Source organism: Pyxicephalus adspersus, chromosome 1 (assembly GCF_032062135.1).
Source record: "Pyxicephalus adspersus chromosome 1, UCB_Pads_2.0, whole genome shotgun sequence".
Classification (NCBI taxonomy): Eukaryota; Metazoa; Chordata; class Amphibia; order Anura; family Pyxicephalidae; genus Pyxicephalus; species Pyxicephalus adspersus.
In genome coordinates, this window is record NC_092858.1 from 44,907,698 (window position 1) to 44,922,465 (window position 14,768).

Sequence of the window (14,768 nt, forward strand, 5' to 3'; positions counted from 1 at the left end):
TGCTAATGCAAACACTTGCAATGTGTTTTATTGACTACCTTTATTCAACATATAATTGAATGGGGCTTCTGGCACTACCAGTTAGTAACAGTACCTTTATATTATCCTTTTTTTTTTCTTTGAACACTGCTGCCAGTTCAACATGTAGTTCTGTCATTATCTAGGATTTGTATACTTTTTACAAGCTCTGTATGTTCCATTTCTGCAACTCCCAAGGCAATTTGTTTTAAGTTTTAGATAGATTGTGAATAATTTGTTAGAACATCTTTCAGACACTTACTGCTTTCTGCCGTATTGGGGCATTTTCTTTCAATATCAGTCCTAGCGGTACACATCATCAGGAAAGACATAGAGCAGAATCTGCCTGGAGTTCTAAAGGAATTTGGAAGGTGTTTTCATTGTTGTTCTTACTGGGAACATTCCTCTTTATTTTTCTGGAAATAAAGGTAAATTGTGCTTATGGGGGCAAAGGAATAAACTGAGGTTCTAAGCCCCTTTTTACTGTATTTAATATGTAGGAAAAATGGTTTGGTTAGTGTTGGACCTAAACACATAGCTGCAAAGAATATAACTTTTATTATAATCCATAATCAAACTGCCATTTCTTTAGGAACCTAGGTGCGCATTCCATGATGTTGAATGTGTGCTGTTTGGACTGTTTTTTGTATTACTGAGTTTAGTTTTCAATTATCCTTAAATACTGACTGATTGTAAATTATCCATTTTTTGTTTGTTCAGGTCCCCATCCCCTAGCCGTAATAAAGATGTCAAAGTGAAAAAAGAAAAAGAGATTAAGAAAGAATCTGAAGAGGAATCTCAAACGGACAAGAAGTCAAAGGTAAAGCAGCAGTACCCTGTGCAATCATATAGGGTTAAGCATGTAAGACATCTCTTTTATAAAGTTGTGTAAGAAAAGTACTTTGTAAAGATGTTTGGGCCATCAGAGGAAATGTCTATGATCCACTTTATCATTTTAGCCAAAGGCTAATTTTTATGCATGGTACCTAAAGTTAAAAATAATTTATGTGCTAGATACATTTTTGACCTTACACATAAATACACCTATACCTGCTCCACCAATGATCTCTTCACTAGTAACCTATCCTCGTGCACAGCTCTAAGGCTTCTCTAGGGCTGCCCCAATCATCTGTAATGCCCTCCTCTGTCCCATTAGGCTTGCTCCTCTTTTTAACACATTTTAAACAAGTCTTGAAAATTCATCTCCTCAAACTTCCATAACCATTTTCTTCATTTAATTCGTCACATTTCAGTTTTGTCTATCTTTTGTATAGTGCACAAAAGTTCTGCTATCCTAGTTTGTACTAGTTAAATATGCTGGCTAGTTAATTGAAGCCCCAGTTTATTGTACAGAGCTGTGTATTATGTTGGTGCTCTAATAAATTAAACATAATAAAGAAAATTGTGTTGGCCATCATTAATTTTATAGGAAAACTGTGAACTTCTAGGTACAGAATATTTTACTTCAAGTTGCTCAGTGTTGTTTGTTTTTGTACATCCAAGGTACAGCCACTTTCACTGGAAGAGCTTTTGGCAAAGAAGAAGCAAGAGGAGGAGGCTGAAGCAAAGGTAATCAAATAATGTTTACTAGGATTTTAATGGTACTGATAGTGTGTTGTGCGAATTATTCTTTGTAAATGGGAGAATGTTCACCATCAGTCAGTCAAGAATTTACAATTGGAACCAGATATTTTTTATAATACTGTACTAAAATAATTTTAAATTTATGTGTGATGCAAATGTTTTACATTGATGGTTTTATATAGAGTATATATGTGTAATAAACCAAACAGACCTAATCAACCATTCAGCTTTGAACCCTACAGTGCTTCTTACTATGATGGATCTTTTGAAAGAACTTTTTTGGCATAAACATTTTATTAATGCCTTTTATAATTGTTGTTCCATAGCCAAAATTCCTATCCAAAGCAGAGCGGGAGGCTGAAGCCCTGAAACGCAGACAAATGGAGGTGGAGGAGAAACAGAAATTTATAGAAGAAGAGCGAAAAAAAAGGAAACAGTTCCAGGAGCAGGGCAGAAGGATGCTGGGTACTGTACTTTTTTAATAATCCTTAGTACCATAGTATTAAAAACAATCTCTGCACATTTCTATTTGATTTCAATAAGGTAGAGAATGGTTAAAACTGCTGTCATTTTTCATGCCATTTGTGTCATTAGGTAAAATTTCATTCACTTCCTGTTGTAGATTTTTTTTAAAAAGGGAAGTTGGGGAAATAGCCATACAATTGTCCCAAGTACCCTACAGATTTCTCCTCTAATCATGTTCTGGTGATGTGTAAAAGAATGGTTCTAAAATGTGAAAGGGGTTCTAATCTATCATTACATTACTAAGATGCTTAGTTCAGAGGTCTTAAAATTGGCATTATTAGATGGTGTAAATCACAGTTTAAACTTGCTAGATTTAAAGAACTAAACCCAGCCAACTCACCAGTCCCTGTTCCATCGCTGGGGGCCACCCTATCCTCCTCTTCCAGATGATTTTTGGCCATTGGCTAATGATTGATTGGCTTCGCCAGGGTGATGTTGCGAGGGTTTCTTCATCCTGGCACACCCAAGCCGGAATTGTGGGGTTTCCCCAGCAACCAAAGCTGCGCGATGTGCATTTCAGCCTTTTCACATTTCCTTGATGCAATTAGGCAGGTAAGAAATTTTATTGCAGAAGGGACATTGCCTATTCCTTTTTTAAATAATTACCTGCTGATTGTTTGAGCTTTAGTTAATATACATATCTTACTTGTTCTGATGTCTTTTTCCCATTGGGAACACAAGAACATGTAAAAGTTGTCTTCGGAACAGTTATAACCCTATTTTATTGCAAAGATTTGGAGTTCAATTAGCCTGTAATATTTTTGCTTATCAAGCCCTTTCATTTCTGGACATGTAGAAACCTGCAAACTTTCCAGTTTATAAACAGAAGCAGTACACTACTCCTAGGGTTCTACTTATTAAGGCAGTGAATCTGACATTCACTGAAACCTTCCCTGGTGGAGAGTCTTCCAGGTCCATGAGTTTCAATGGCAGTAAAATGATTCTCTGCCAGGGACCCCCCTGGTAATGCTTTTATTTTTTATTTTTTGTATTCTTTATTGCATCAAGAAAGCTAATAATAAAATCAACATAACCATTTCTTAGGCAGCACAAATTTAGGTTGTTGTAGTAAAAATATAGTTTAAAGGCAAACATTGCAATACCAATTTAAAAAATGTTTTTCTTTTTTTTTTACTAGGTTTTAACTTTACACTAATTCACATGTATTTTGTAGTATCTGGTGGGGATTTGTAGATTTACAGGATGTGTTTCCTAGTGGTTAAAGAGACGTGTAAGGTTGTGTACTGTCCCAGCCTCAATGAAGGTATTCTTTGGAAGAATATTATTGTATCCGTTGGAGAAAACTGCATTTAAATTAGATCAATAGATCCAGAGACTACAAGATCCTTTATTTACAATATTCATTTCAGTCTGATGATCTATTGGTGTAGTTTTATGTGGAGGGGACTGTTTCCTACCCAGTCCTGATATAAATGTGTGTTATTCTGTATTGACCACCAGAGGGAGAAATTTGCACAAGAAATTAAGGATAGTGGTTTTTATTTTTTTTCTTTATCAGAACTTTTACACAACAAAAACAAACAAAATGAATAAAAAAACATGCATTTCTCTCTATGTAATAAATTACTGAGAAAAACTATACATTCTTAAAATATACATACTCTCAAGAAGAGAATAAAAAGAAGCTAGCTATCCAAATATTTCAAATTTTAGCAAAATTTTTCTCCTAGACTTTGTTATCGTTATATAAGTTTGGTTAACCTCTGCAATCATTGAAATTACTGGTAACTTGCAGTTTCTTTACAAGCAAAAAAGCAAGTTTCTAATAGTTTTTATGCTCACCATGAATATCAGCCGAGTTGCACTCCTGGCAATATAACCACTATTCACCAAGGTGCCATGGTACCCACTGTGAGAAGAGTTGCTCTAGCGGCTAGTGAACTGGGAGTAGGGATGAGAATACAAGGATCTGAAAAGATGTTCTAGTTTGCCAAGATTTCTATATGGTTGACATGGCTTCTGGGCCCTCCAGGCACCCTCTGCTGATTGCAACTTGAGGAGAGAATATTTCCACTAGACTATCGGCAACTGGGTCATCATCAGGAGGGGTGGTATGGAGTAAAACCAGCAGGAAAAACAAAAGCCTAGGTCAGGTGACTGTTTTAGTTTTTGCATTTTTTTAAAATATGCTTACATCTTTTTTTTACATTTATAGATTTGGTGTATATGTCATCTGTCTTCATTTGTTAAAAGATTTGATTTTAATATGTAGAGGATCCCCAGGAACGAGAGAGGAGAGAGAGAAGAGAACGCATGGATCGAGAAAACAATGGTAATGAGGATGATGAGGGAAGGATAAAGGTCAGAGAAGAGAAAGATAAAACCAAAGAGTTACAGGCTATTAAGGTAAAAATTATGCTTATGTACATTTTCCTTTGACATTGAAGATCCCATAATGTCTAATTCCTTTGTTAATGACAAGTCATTGGGAGCTTTCAGTGGGTGTGTTTACCTCTCCTTGACATACAGAAATTCAAATTTCTTTAAAAATCAAAACACTGGAGTTATTGAAATACTTTTACAGATTATAAAACATGTGCTACTAAGTTTGCCAAATAATCAAACTGCAAAATCAGGTAAAGTATAATAGTTTATGGTGGGAAGTCTGTAATTTCAGCCATCTCTAATCAATAACAGGTTGTCTACTATATTTTAATTTAATTATATTTTTAATTCTTAAACACTTTTCCAGGAGCGATACCTTGGAGGAATAAAGAAAAGAAGGCGGACACGGCATTTAAACGACAGGAAGTTTGTGTTTGAGTGGGATGCATCAGAAGATACATCTATTGATTACAACCCTCTGTAAGTGAACAAGGATACCAGATTGGTGGTGTGTGGAGAATGAGAAACAATTGCAGGAATCTTACACTGATGTGTCCATAATGATAAATGATCACATATTCCTAATGCCTCTCCAGTCTTGGAGAAGAATATTTGTTATACTTCAAATAATTAACTAATTATAGTTAATACTTAGCAGTTATTGCTTCTTAAAGATCAGAAAAAGGACTAAAGTCAGGAAACCTCTTCCGGCTCCTTAAATTACAGGATAGGCAACCTTGTTTATGTTCTCAAAAATTAAAAACTACTGTTAATTTTGAAAACAAATTTCTTCACAATAGTTATAGAGACCAATGAGTGCTTGTTTCAGTATTTTACTGCTTGTTCAGAAAATGTAAATCGTTAGTGTGTCTATGATCACCGGTTCTTTAAAAAAAAAAAAAAAAGTAAAGGTACTTATGATGTCCCAGTCTTGTGATCTCTTGAACAAGAAGTTCAAAAAAGTTATTTTAACCTTGTAATTGCTTCTCGGCAAATTATAAATGCCTTAAAATTCAATGCTAAATTACATGTATTTTTCTAGGTACAAAGAGCGACACCATGTCCAACTCCTTGGTCGAGGCTTTATTGCAGGTATAGACCTGAAACAACAGAAGCGTGAGCAGTCGCGGTTCTACGGGGACCTTATGGAAAAGAGGCGGACATTGGAGGAGAAAGAACAGGAGGAGTAAGTGAACTTTACAAAACAGAAAAAATATTATAATAAACACACTAGTTAGGTGAAGAAGTTGGCTTTGCATTTTTTGACTGTTGCAAACTTTTGTTTACAGTATAATATCCTCAAGCACCTCCATGGCTTACATGTATTTAATAGAAGCTCACTCTATATGCACTCTGTTTAGTTGTTGAATTTATTTCCCAACATACTTTATATGTACTGAAAAGAAAAGCACCAAGGCATTTTAAGCTCTTTTATTGCCTTTAATAATAAAAACCCATTGGTCATTTCAAAGCTTGAGGTATTACTTTTGGGAAAAAGTCTTAGTGTCTAACTTAACTGGCTGTTTAACTGGAAATCTATTGAAGCTGTAATCTCTATCTGTCCTGTCTTTATAGGTGTATTTATTTCCCTAGTTATATGCATTACTGTACTTCCGGTAACTCTTTAGAGTGGGCCTGCTGCATTACTAGGGGTGTCACTGTGATTTTTACATTTACAGAGTTCGTCTGCGCAAGCTTCGGAAGAAGGAAGCCAAGCAGCGCTGGGATGACAGACACTGGTCTCAGAAAAAGCTTGAGGAGATGACAGACAGAGATTGGCGTATCTTTAGGGAGGACTACAGTATTACAACCAAAGGTGGAAAAATACCCAATCCAATCCGCTCCTGGATTGATTCCTCCCTGCCACCACATATTTTGGAAGTTATCGACAAGTGTGGATACAAGGTGTGTTGTCATCTATAGTAAGAATTACTGTATGTTGTCAGCAGTGTTGTGTGCAGTAGCCAGTTGTAGGAAGTCTTTGATGAGTAGTTTGATCACCTTTTATAATGTGTTTAGGAAAACCTGTACCGAGGGAAACACAAAGGGTACTTTTGTCCCCCTTAAAATGTCAAAACTGTCTGACACAACTATTTTTATTTAAGCAGTATTAATCTAAAACAAATATATGCATCATGGAAGTCTGAATGGATTTTTAACTTCATTCATGTTAGTGCCCATGATAATGTATTTAGTAACCTTAGGATTAGCATTTTCAAAAAGGAGATCTGAATTAGGATATTTTCTGTTCATACTCCTCTACTGGTTTAAGTGTGTTTAAAATATACCAGAGCAAGCAGACATTATGGGTATTGGTAAAACTAACTTCTAAAGTCAGATAGATCAGTCGCCATCTTGGTAAAGGCAACATTTTTCTTTTTTTTTTTTTTTGCCAGAGTCTCCAGCAAGGAGAACCATGAGCAGCACAGTAGCTACATCACCACATCTCTGCAAATCAGAGACTAACAGTGGGATGCAGCAGTGCCATAGACCTTACACTGCATAAATACAGCAATGATTAAGCACCCTCACATACAAGGATGTTCAATATTTTTTAGAATGAACAGTTAACATACCTAGATATTCCATATAACATTTTTTATTTATACCAAATTTTCAGTTAGCCCACTACAAACAACCCGCTGTTTTCTTTGTACCTAAATTGTATACTAGCTTTATGTTGGTTTGTTTATAGAATTTATGGCATGTCCATCCTATTGGAACTTTAAAGAAGCACTTAATTGTCCTTAAATTACAAACCTCAATGCAGTTTATGTATAATCCACATTTATTGAGAATTTAAATAAAACACAAAAACTAAAAGCTTTTTTGATTTATGTACTTTACAGGAACCCACACCAATTCAGAGACAAGCCATTCCTATTGGTCTGCAGAATCGTGATATCATTGGTGTAGCCGAGACTGGTAGTGGTAAAACTGCTGCCTTCCTTATTCCTTTGCTGGTCTGGATCACAACCCTGCCCAAGATTGACAGGTTAGACAGCTGTTCTTTTTCAAACAGCATTGCGCCTTTGTTTTGCAGTAACATGTAATTTTATTTGTAAGTGTTGCTTTCTTTTTCTGTTTTTAGGATTGAGGAGTCAGATCAGGGACCATATGCTATTATTTTGGCTCCAACAAGAGAGTTGGCTCAACAGATTGAGGAGGAAACAATCAAATTTGGAAAACCACTGGGTATTCGTACTGTGGCTGTTATCGGTGGTATTTCTCGTGAGGACCAGGGTTTCCGCCTTCGAATGGGGTGTGAGGTAAGTGTGTTTCACGGGTAGTACATTCTCAGTTGTTTCTTTCATGAAGTAAGGTATCCATATTTCCTTTATGTAGTTACACATGCGTTTGGATAGAGCTGGTCTATTTCTGGCTGTCTACTAAAAGGCTCCTCATTGAGTGGGCTTGCATTCTATTTTCAGAACTAAGCCTTACTCCAACATTATCATAATTTGAATTCACATTTTAATGAATTCTGCATGTATAAACCAGTCAATGCTTTTGCTTCCAGTAGGAGAAGTGTTTAGTGGTGTATTACAGGACATGGGAGATTTAAACATTTTGTATACCTGTAATTGTATTGGACCCAAAATATCCCCTTTCTGCAATTTAAAAGATAATTGCTGCTTTAAAAAACTACAATATGAGACCAATTACTATACACATGGATTTGAGCATCTGCAGTTTCAGCACAGATTATTTATCTGGTCTGGAACAAGCAGGCTGTACCAAAGTCAGCTGAATGCATTACTAGTCGTGCAGGGTTAAGTGTAATATGCATACTTCTTCCTTTTAAAATGTACAGCCTTCATTGGTATTAATGGAGTTTCTCATATACCACTAGACTGTTTAAGCCAGATGAAAAGACCTTGTTGGTGGGTGGTGGCTCCTGTATTGTGACCAAACTCTTAAGTAACCATCCAAAAACAGCCCGGTGATTACTGAAAAGTGCCGGGTGGTGCGCCCAACTTAAAGGGCCAAGGGAGAACACTGCACTAGATCTGAGAGATAAATGTGTTCTAGAAAGACAGGGATTTCATAAATGTATTATACAAACTGCAATGACAACACCAGCATAACATATATCTGTAGATAAATTGCAGTTCCCGTTTTAATTTAGAGGACATCTTAGAATAATTTTTAGGGGATCCATAAAGAAATGATTTAATCAGAGTCATTGCTGGGGAGAGGGATTGGGCATGTTATGCTGTCAAGTGGTGTTGAGCCAGGATTATAAAGGCGTCATCAAATGGGAGGTCACAGCTCTCAAAACCATGGTTGAGAATGTCTGGCATAGAATGTAATTGTATTTCTGTAACACACAACTGAAAATATGTAAACATAACTGGTGTAAATAGTTTGTTATCCCATACTTATTTACAAGTGACTTTCTTTTTTCTCAAAGATTGTGATTGCCACTCCTGGACGTCTGATAGACGTACTAGAAAATCGCTACTTAGTCCTGAGCCGCTGTACATATGTCGTACTGGACGAAGCTGACCGTATGATTGATATGGGTTTTGAGCCAGATGTCCAGAAGATCTTGGAGCACATGCCAGTTACCAACCAGAAGCCAGACACAGATGAAGCAGAAGACCCGGAAAAAATGACTGCTAACTTTGAGTCTGGAAAGCACAAGTACAGACAAGTAAGTTTTTATGTGGAAAAAAGGAGAATTTTAACATTTATTTAAATCTAATTGAAATGATTTTGTAAAATGATTTGTGTATTTCTTCATGCAGACAGTCATGTTTACAGCTACCATGCCTCCAGCTGTAGAGCGACTTGCCAGGAGCTATCTGCGACGACCTGCGGTGGTGTACATTGGCTCTGCTGGTAAACCACATGAGAGAGTTGAACAGAAAGTGTTCCTCATGTCTGAAAATGAAAAGAGGTGAGCTTTTATTAATGGTTAAAGTGAATTTACAGAACTTCATATTCTAAAACACCAACTAGGATAAAATAATTAATTTAATTTCCTACAATATTTAGTGTTTTGTGTTTTTTGTAGAATTTTCCTTTGCTACACTTTCAACAAATCTGTTTAATACACATAAACCAAATGGGTTTAAATAGCAAACAATGATCCCATATTTAGAATTTGGGGATATCCCCCATTTATAACAATTTTTCTAAGACAGAAAGTGTAAAATTCTGTTTATCGATTTAGTACATGAAATGCGCATGTTTAGTTTGTCAGTATTCTGTCATTTTTTAGCTTATATTGAATGCTTTTTTTTATTTTAGGAAGAAGCTGCTTAACATTCTGGATAAAGGATTTGACCCACCAATCATTATCTTTGTCAACCAAAAGAAGGGTTGTGATGTTTTGGCCAAGTCCCTTGAGAAGATGGGTGTATGTATACTGTTCACCTTTAATATTCGCTTATTGCTTATTGCAGGTGGCAACTGGGATTCACATTCTTTTAATGTACAAACTCTGAATCCCCTTTACTCATTTATGCACTTAGAATTACTTTAGTATAATAAAATTATAGGTAAAGCATTTTTGTGTTGTCCTATAATAATGTGTATATGAAAACATTAAGTCTGTGAATCTGGGCAGACAAATGCACGAATTGCAGAATTCTGGGAAAGATTTATAACTGGAGAGGAGACAGATTTTCACTGTAAGCAGTCTCCTATTTGCAGTGGCCATGGTCAGATTCCATTCTGTTGCAGTTCTGCTGCTGAAATGTAAAAATTGAGCTGCCACCTTGTAGTAAACCCACATTTATATTCTGTCTTATTGCTCCTGTTTAGCATTGCCTTTCTGTGAATCAGTTGATAAATGTCCCTGTGTAGTGGCTTTATTAAAAGACAAATAGTAAGGGGAGTGAAGCTGAAACGTTTTAAGGAAGTACTGGGGGTATCAGAGGTCTGACTGTATTTGTTTTCCTCCCTAGTACAATGCTTGTACTCTTCATGGTGGTAAAGGTCAGGAGCAGAGAGAGTTTGCACTGTCCAACCTGAAGGCTGGAGCTAAAGATATCCTGGTGGCCACCGATGTGGCTGGAAGAGGTATTGATATCCAGGATGTGTCCATGGTGGTGAATTATGATATGGCTAAAAACATTGAAGGTATGTGCTTTATTTTTATTATATAATGTCACAAATGTTATATTCTTACTGATGGCTTGACATAATTGCACTCGTTCTCAGTTTGACAGCTTAAGTTTCACTCTGGGGAAGAGTTCCTGCCAGAACCAATTTTAGTCTTTTTATAGCATCAATTCCTATTAAAATGTGGACCAAAAGTGTGAGAGGGCTTATTGTAATTGTTTTTTGTTTTGTTTTACTTTCTACATTTTCATGTTTAAGTTGTAATGCAATCTTCAACAAAGTAATCATTTTAGCCTATTGTATTGTAGAGATGTCACAGTGCACCTAATATATGACAATGTACCATGTCACATATAAAAGTATCACCTGTTAGTCGATAGTTATTTCTGATTGATTAGAACCATGAACTGAAATGTAACTTTATTAGTGGCCAATTGTGTTATATAGGGAATGTTATCCACACTGACCTTTTTACAATCATGTTTTCTCACATTGGTATTTTCTCTCTACACAGACTATATCCATCGTATTGGTAGAACTGGTAGAGCTGGTAAGAGTGGTGTTGCCATCACTTTCCTCACAAAAGAAGATTCTTCTGTCTTTTATGATCTCAAACAAGCCATCCTTGAGAGCCCAGTATCGTCATGCCCGCCTGAATTGGCTAATCATCCTGATGCACAGCACAAGCCTGGCACTATCCTTACCAAGAAGAGAAGGGAGGAGACTATCTTTGCTTGAGTTGTTCCTAGAGACCGTATCGTATGCTGCTCAGTACTTTCCAGTGCTTTGTGTTCTGTGTTTTATATGGATAAAATGTACCCTGAACATAGGAGAGCTACAGTGACTTATTTACCTATCACATGATCTTGTTGGGCTTTTCACCCAAGGTTTTATTTCAGATGCGCTGACATGATGGTAGGATGATCAGCCCCTCCAGCCTGGTGTGCTGAGAAAGGGGCACATTAGATGTGACCTTTATAAATAATTGTTCCTTTAAATGAAACTTGGACAATAAACCATTTTGTAAGTCCTAATTGTATCATCTGTTGCCTGCTTATTTCCCATGTTGCATCACATTGCACTGGCATTTTCTTCTATTGTGTATAGCTGTTAAGTTGAATGATTTGCATATAGTTACTATTTACTTATGTAATCAAGGTAAATCACTAGTTTGAGTCTTTTACCATAAACTCCTCTCCAGAGACCCCAACATGTGGCGCTACACTTTAAATGCGTGTGCAGTGTATGCTACAATGCAAGAGGAAGAACCCTGGTAAGTCCTTGAAGGCGTGGGTAACACGATGGGTCTCTACCTAGAAGGGGCAACATCTCTAGCACTCTCAGAAGTTTGGCGACACATCCCCTTCTGATACACAATACCAACATCATTTAGGGATGTCGGGATAGGTTTAGTGTCTATAAAACTCTATACCATCACTTTTTAGTATTTTATATCTGTCTTTTGGTATGTGATGAGGGACAGCGATTTGACAGTTTGTGTGGGAGATAGTAATTCATAGGTCTCAAGCCCATTTCATAATGTAGAGAGGAGTAAAGTCCAGACCTGGGCAGATCAATGCAAGATATAGCAGGGACACTACGTGTTGGTTATATTCCCGGACAACACACAATTTTTCAAATCAATTTGAGAGGCTTTCAAAAACAAACTGAGCATGGGAAGGATATTAAAAAGTGATTCAGTAGTAGGGGTCTCCACAACTCATCTTGGATAGGGAGGGCAGGCTGTTCTGTGGACATAAAATCTGTAAACCTCCCTCCCCTCGTGGCAAGGGAGTAGAAACTGGGATTTTCCAAGATTAGCTGAATCTTTTGGTAGCCAATTATAGGGAAGAGAGAAGAATGTGGCAAGAAGAGGGATTATGAAGGCAGCTGGGACAGCACACCTCCACCCCCATTTTTAATTAAGTTTTAAGGTCGTTGCTATGTATAAGAGTGGAGCTTAATTGCACCTAAAGTAAGAGGTTTAACCTCTGCATATGGAACGACCTCCATGAAGGCTGGATGCATTTCTAAATTCATAAAATAGAATCTAGAAGGACTTTTCTCCTGTTGGAGTGATTTAGACCATACTTTATAAGGTTTTTATTGCATTCCTCTGTATTAACATTGGCAGCATAGTGGTTATGTGGCCTTTGTGCTGGGTCCCTGCTTTAAATCTCAGCCAGTATACCATCTGTATGCAGTTTGTATGTTCTCGTGTTGGCTTGGGCTTCCTTTTGGGCACTCTTGTTCCTTCCCCACATACCAAAAACATGCTATTAGGTTAACCTAATCCCCCCCCCCAAAACAAAACTGACTTTAGACCATGTTTATGACTATAGTAGGGACAATAGATTGTGAGTCTCTCTGTGGACAAGCAGTGATGTGACTATGGACTTTGTAAAATGGTGCTTTAGCCACACCAATTCAATAAATTTCTGTTTATTCATTTTAAGTTATTCTCCTTAATTAAAGTATTTCCTGAAACAAACCTGTTCTTCACCCATGCAGAACAAAGCAACATGTTTATTTTAATGATCACCCATCAGCACAAAGTCACCTTTGGGAGAGACAAGGTAAAATGTAGGGTTCCCCCATTTTTAACATGCTATTGTTCATATACAATTTAATAGTATATTTTTATGACCTTTAGAGGTCCCCCTGTACTACTTGCAAAGGAGAATGTACAGGCAGTGAACAGAATGTAACAGTAGTGAACTGAAAGTGCCCAGAACAGAAAACATTGCATTTCCCAGGTGGCAGCTATTTGGACGGTGTAAGAGGAGCTGCAATGCCTTGTCACATTGGGGACACACACACACACACACACACACACACACACGTACACACACGCGCACACACACGTTCTTGCTCACCTTTCTGTCCCATGCAGGCTGCTCTCAAACTGTTTGCTTTTAGGCTTTGTGCAGGCCAGGAGACACTCAGGGCAGGCAAAAAATATTGACAATTTAAATATTCTCAGACTGCAGAGTGCTTCCTCCCCAGTCAGACTATATCTTCTTTATTATGTGTAGTTACCCTGGCATAGTGCAGCACAATCGCTGTGTATCCTTGCACAGACACACCAAAGCAAGGAGCTTGCTAGCTGAACGTTATATAAATGAGGACTAAATGACATTGCAGCAGTGCATATCTCTCCATCTGATGTGCTCAACTAGTCAGTAATGTAGGCTTGGGGTATATCAGAGTGTCAAATACCAACAGGGTGGTGACCATACCTGTTCATCACCTCAGCCCTGTCCCCATTTCCTTCTTATTGTTGGTATATTGGGCAGCTTCATTAACCAGTAAGAATAAGACTAGAAATGGGATTATCTATCACCACTTCTAAAAGATCGAATTTATTAATGGTTATTTCATTTAGCATCACATTCTCTTCAGTTGGCTGATAGCAGGATAACTTCAATGAGTAGTAGATAAAATACTTTGTGAGGTCCTAGACGGGGGGAGACTGGAGAGGACAGGATGAAGTTTCCATTTTTGAAAGGAAATAACCAGATTTCCTAAATTTTCTTCTTGGCTTACTGCACTGGATTGCCTCTTCCTCATTGCTTAGGTGTGAATAATATTTATGCAAAGTATTGGAAGATTCCATTATAATGATTTCTTGCTATAACTTGTAGGTGATATAAAAAATTGCAAAAATGTATAACCAGCTGAAAGTAAATATTTTAAAATGAAAGATAAATGTATCTATGGATAACCATAATTCAACATTCTCAATAAATACTTTATATCCCTTTCCTGTTTCCTTACACATTTATAATACAGTATTGCCTTGGTGCATGTTAATGGAAGCCTGTATAAGATAAAGATTTCTATCACTAACCACCTTCTGGAAATGCTATTTTGCTAGTGGTCATGCTGATAAAAGGATTTGTGATACTTATTTTTTTATCCTGAAAAGCAAACAAGCCAAACTCCAAGCCCTTATCTAAAGTTCTGGGTAGTAGTGGAACCTATAAGGAGAAGATCTGTGTTCAGGGACAGGGGAGTTCTCTTCTTCTCTGTCATCACCCCTGTACCGTGAAAGTGCTTCTGCTATGCAGTGAATAGGGCAGATGGTAAAGTAAACTTTCATTAGTATTTCCCTATTAAAAAAATTATTTTTTTGTTTAATATTTAGGTTGTTGTGATGTAATGGTTAGTAATCCTGTCTAGAATAAACAATATCGTGTGATCAATGTTGTCTATAAATCTTT

General features: G+C 37.0%; 1 protein-coding gene across 1 annotated transcript in view; it reads left to right on the top strand.

Moving 5' to 3' along the window:
* The window catches only part of DDX23 (DEAD-box helicase 23), an 18,155-nt gene extending 3,848 nt beyond the window's left edge, over positions 1-14,307 (top strand). Inside the window, exons 4-17 of the mRNA XM_072409399.1 lie at positions 739-838; positions 1,522-1,587; positions 1,929-2,067; positions 4,361-4,494; positions 4,841-4,953; positions 5,516-5,659; positions 6,153-6,378; positions 7,323-7,468; positions 7,565-7,742; positions 8,888-9,130; positions 9,225-9,376; positions 9,730-9,838; positions 10,389-10,563; positions 11,060-14,307. Coding sequence (XP_072265500.1) covers positions 739-838; positions 1,522-1,587; positions 1,929-2,067; positions 4,361-4,494; positions 4,841-4,953; positions 5,516-5,659; positions 6,153-6,378; positions 7,323-7,468; positions 7,565-7,742; positions 8,888-9,130; positions 9,225-9,376; positions 9,730-9,838; positions 10,389-10,563; positions 11,060-11,283 — 2,149 coding nt within the window. The 3' untranslated portion in view covers positions 11,284-14,307. The remainder of the gene's footprint in view (positions 1-738; positions 839-1,521; positions 1,588-1,928; positions 2,068-4,360; positions 4,495-4,840; positions 4,954-5,515; positions 5,660-6,152; positions 6,379-7,322; positions 7,469-7,564; positions 7,743-8,887; positions 9,131-9,224; positions 9,377-9,729; positions 9,839-10,388; positions 10,564-11,059) is intronic.
* Positions 14,308-14,768: the final 461 nt, after the last annotated feature.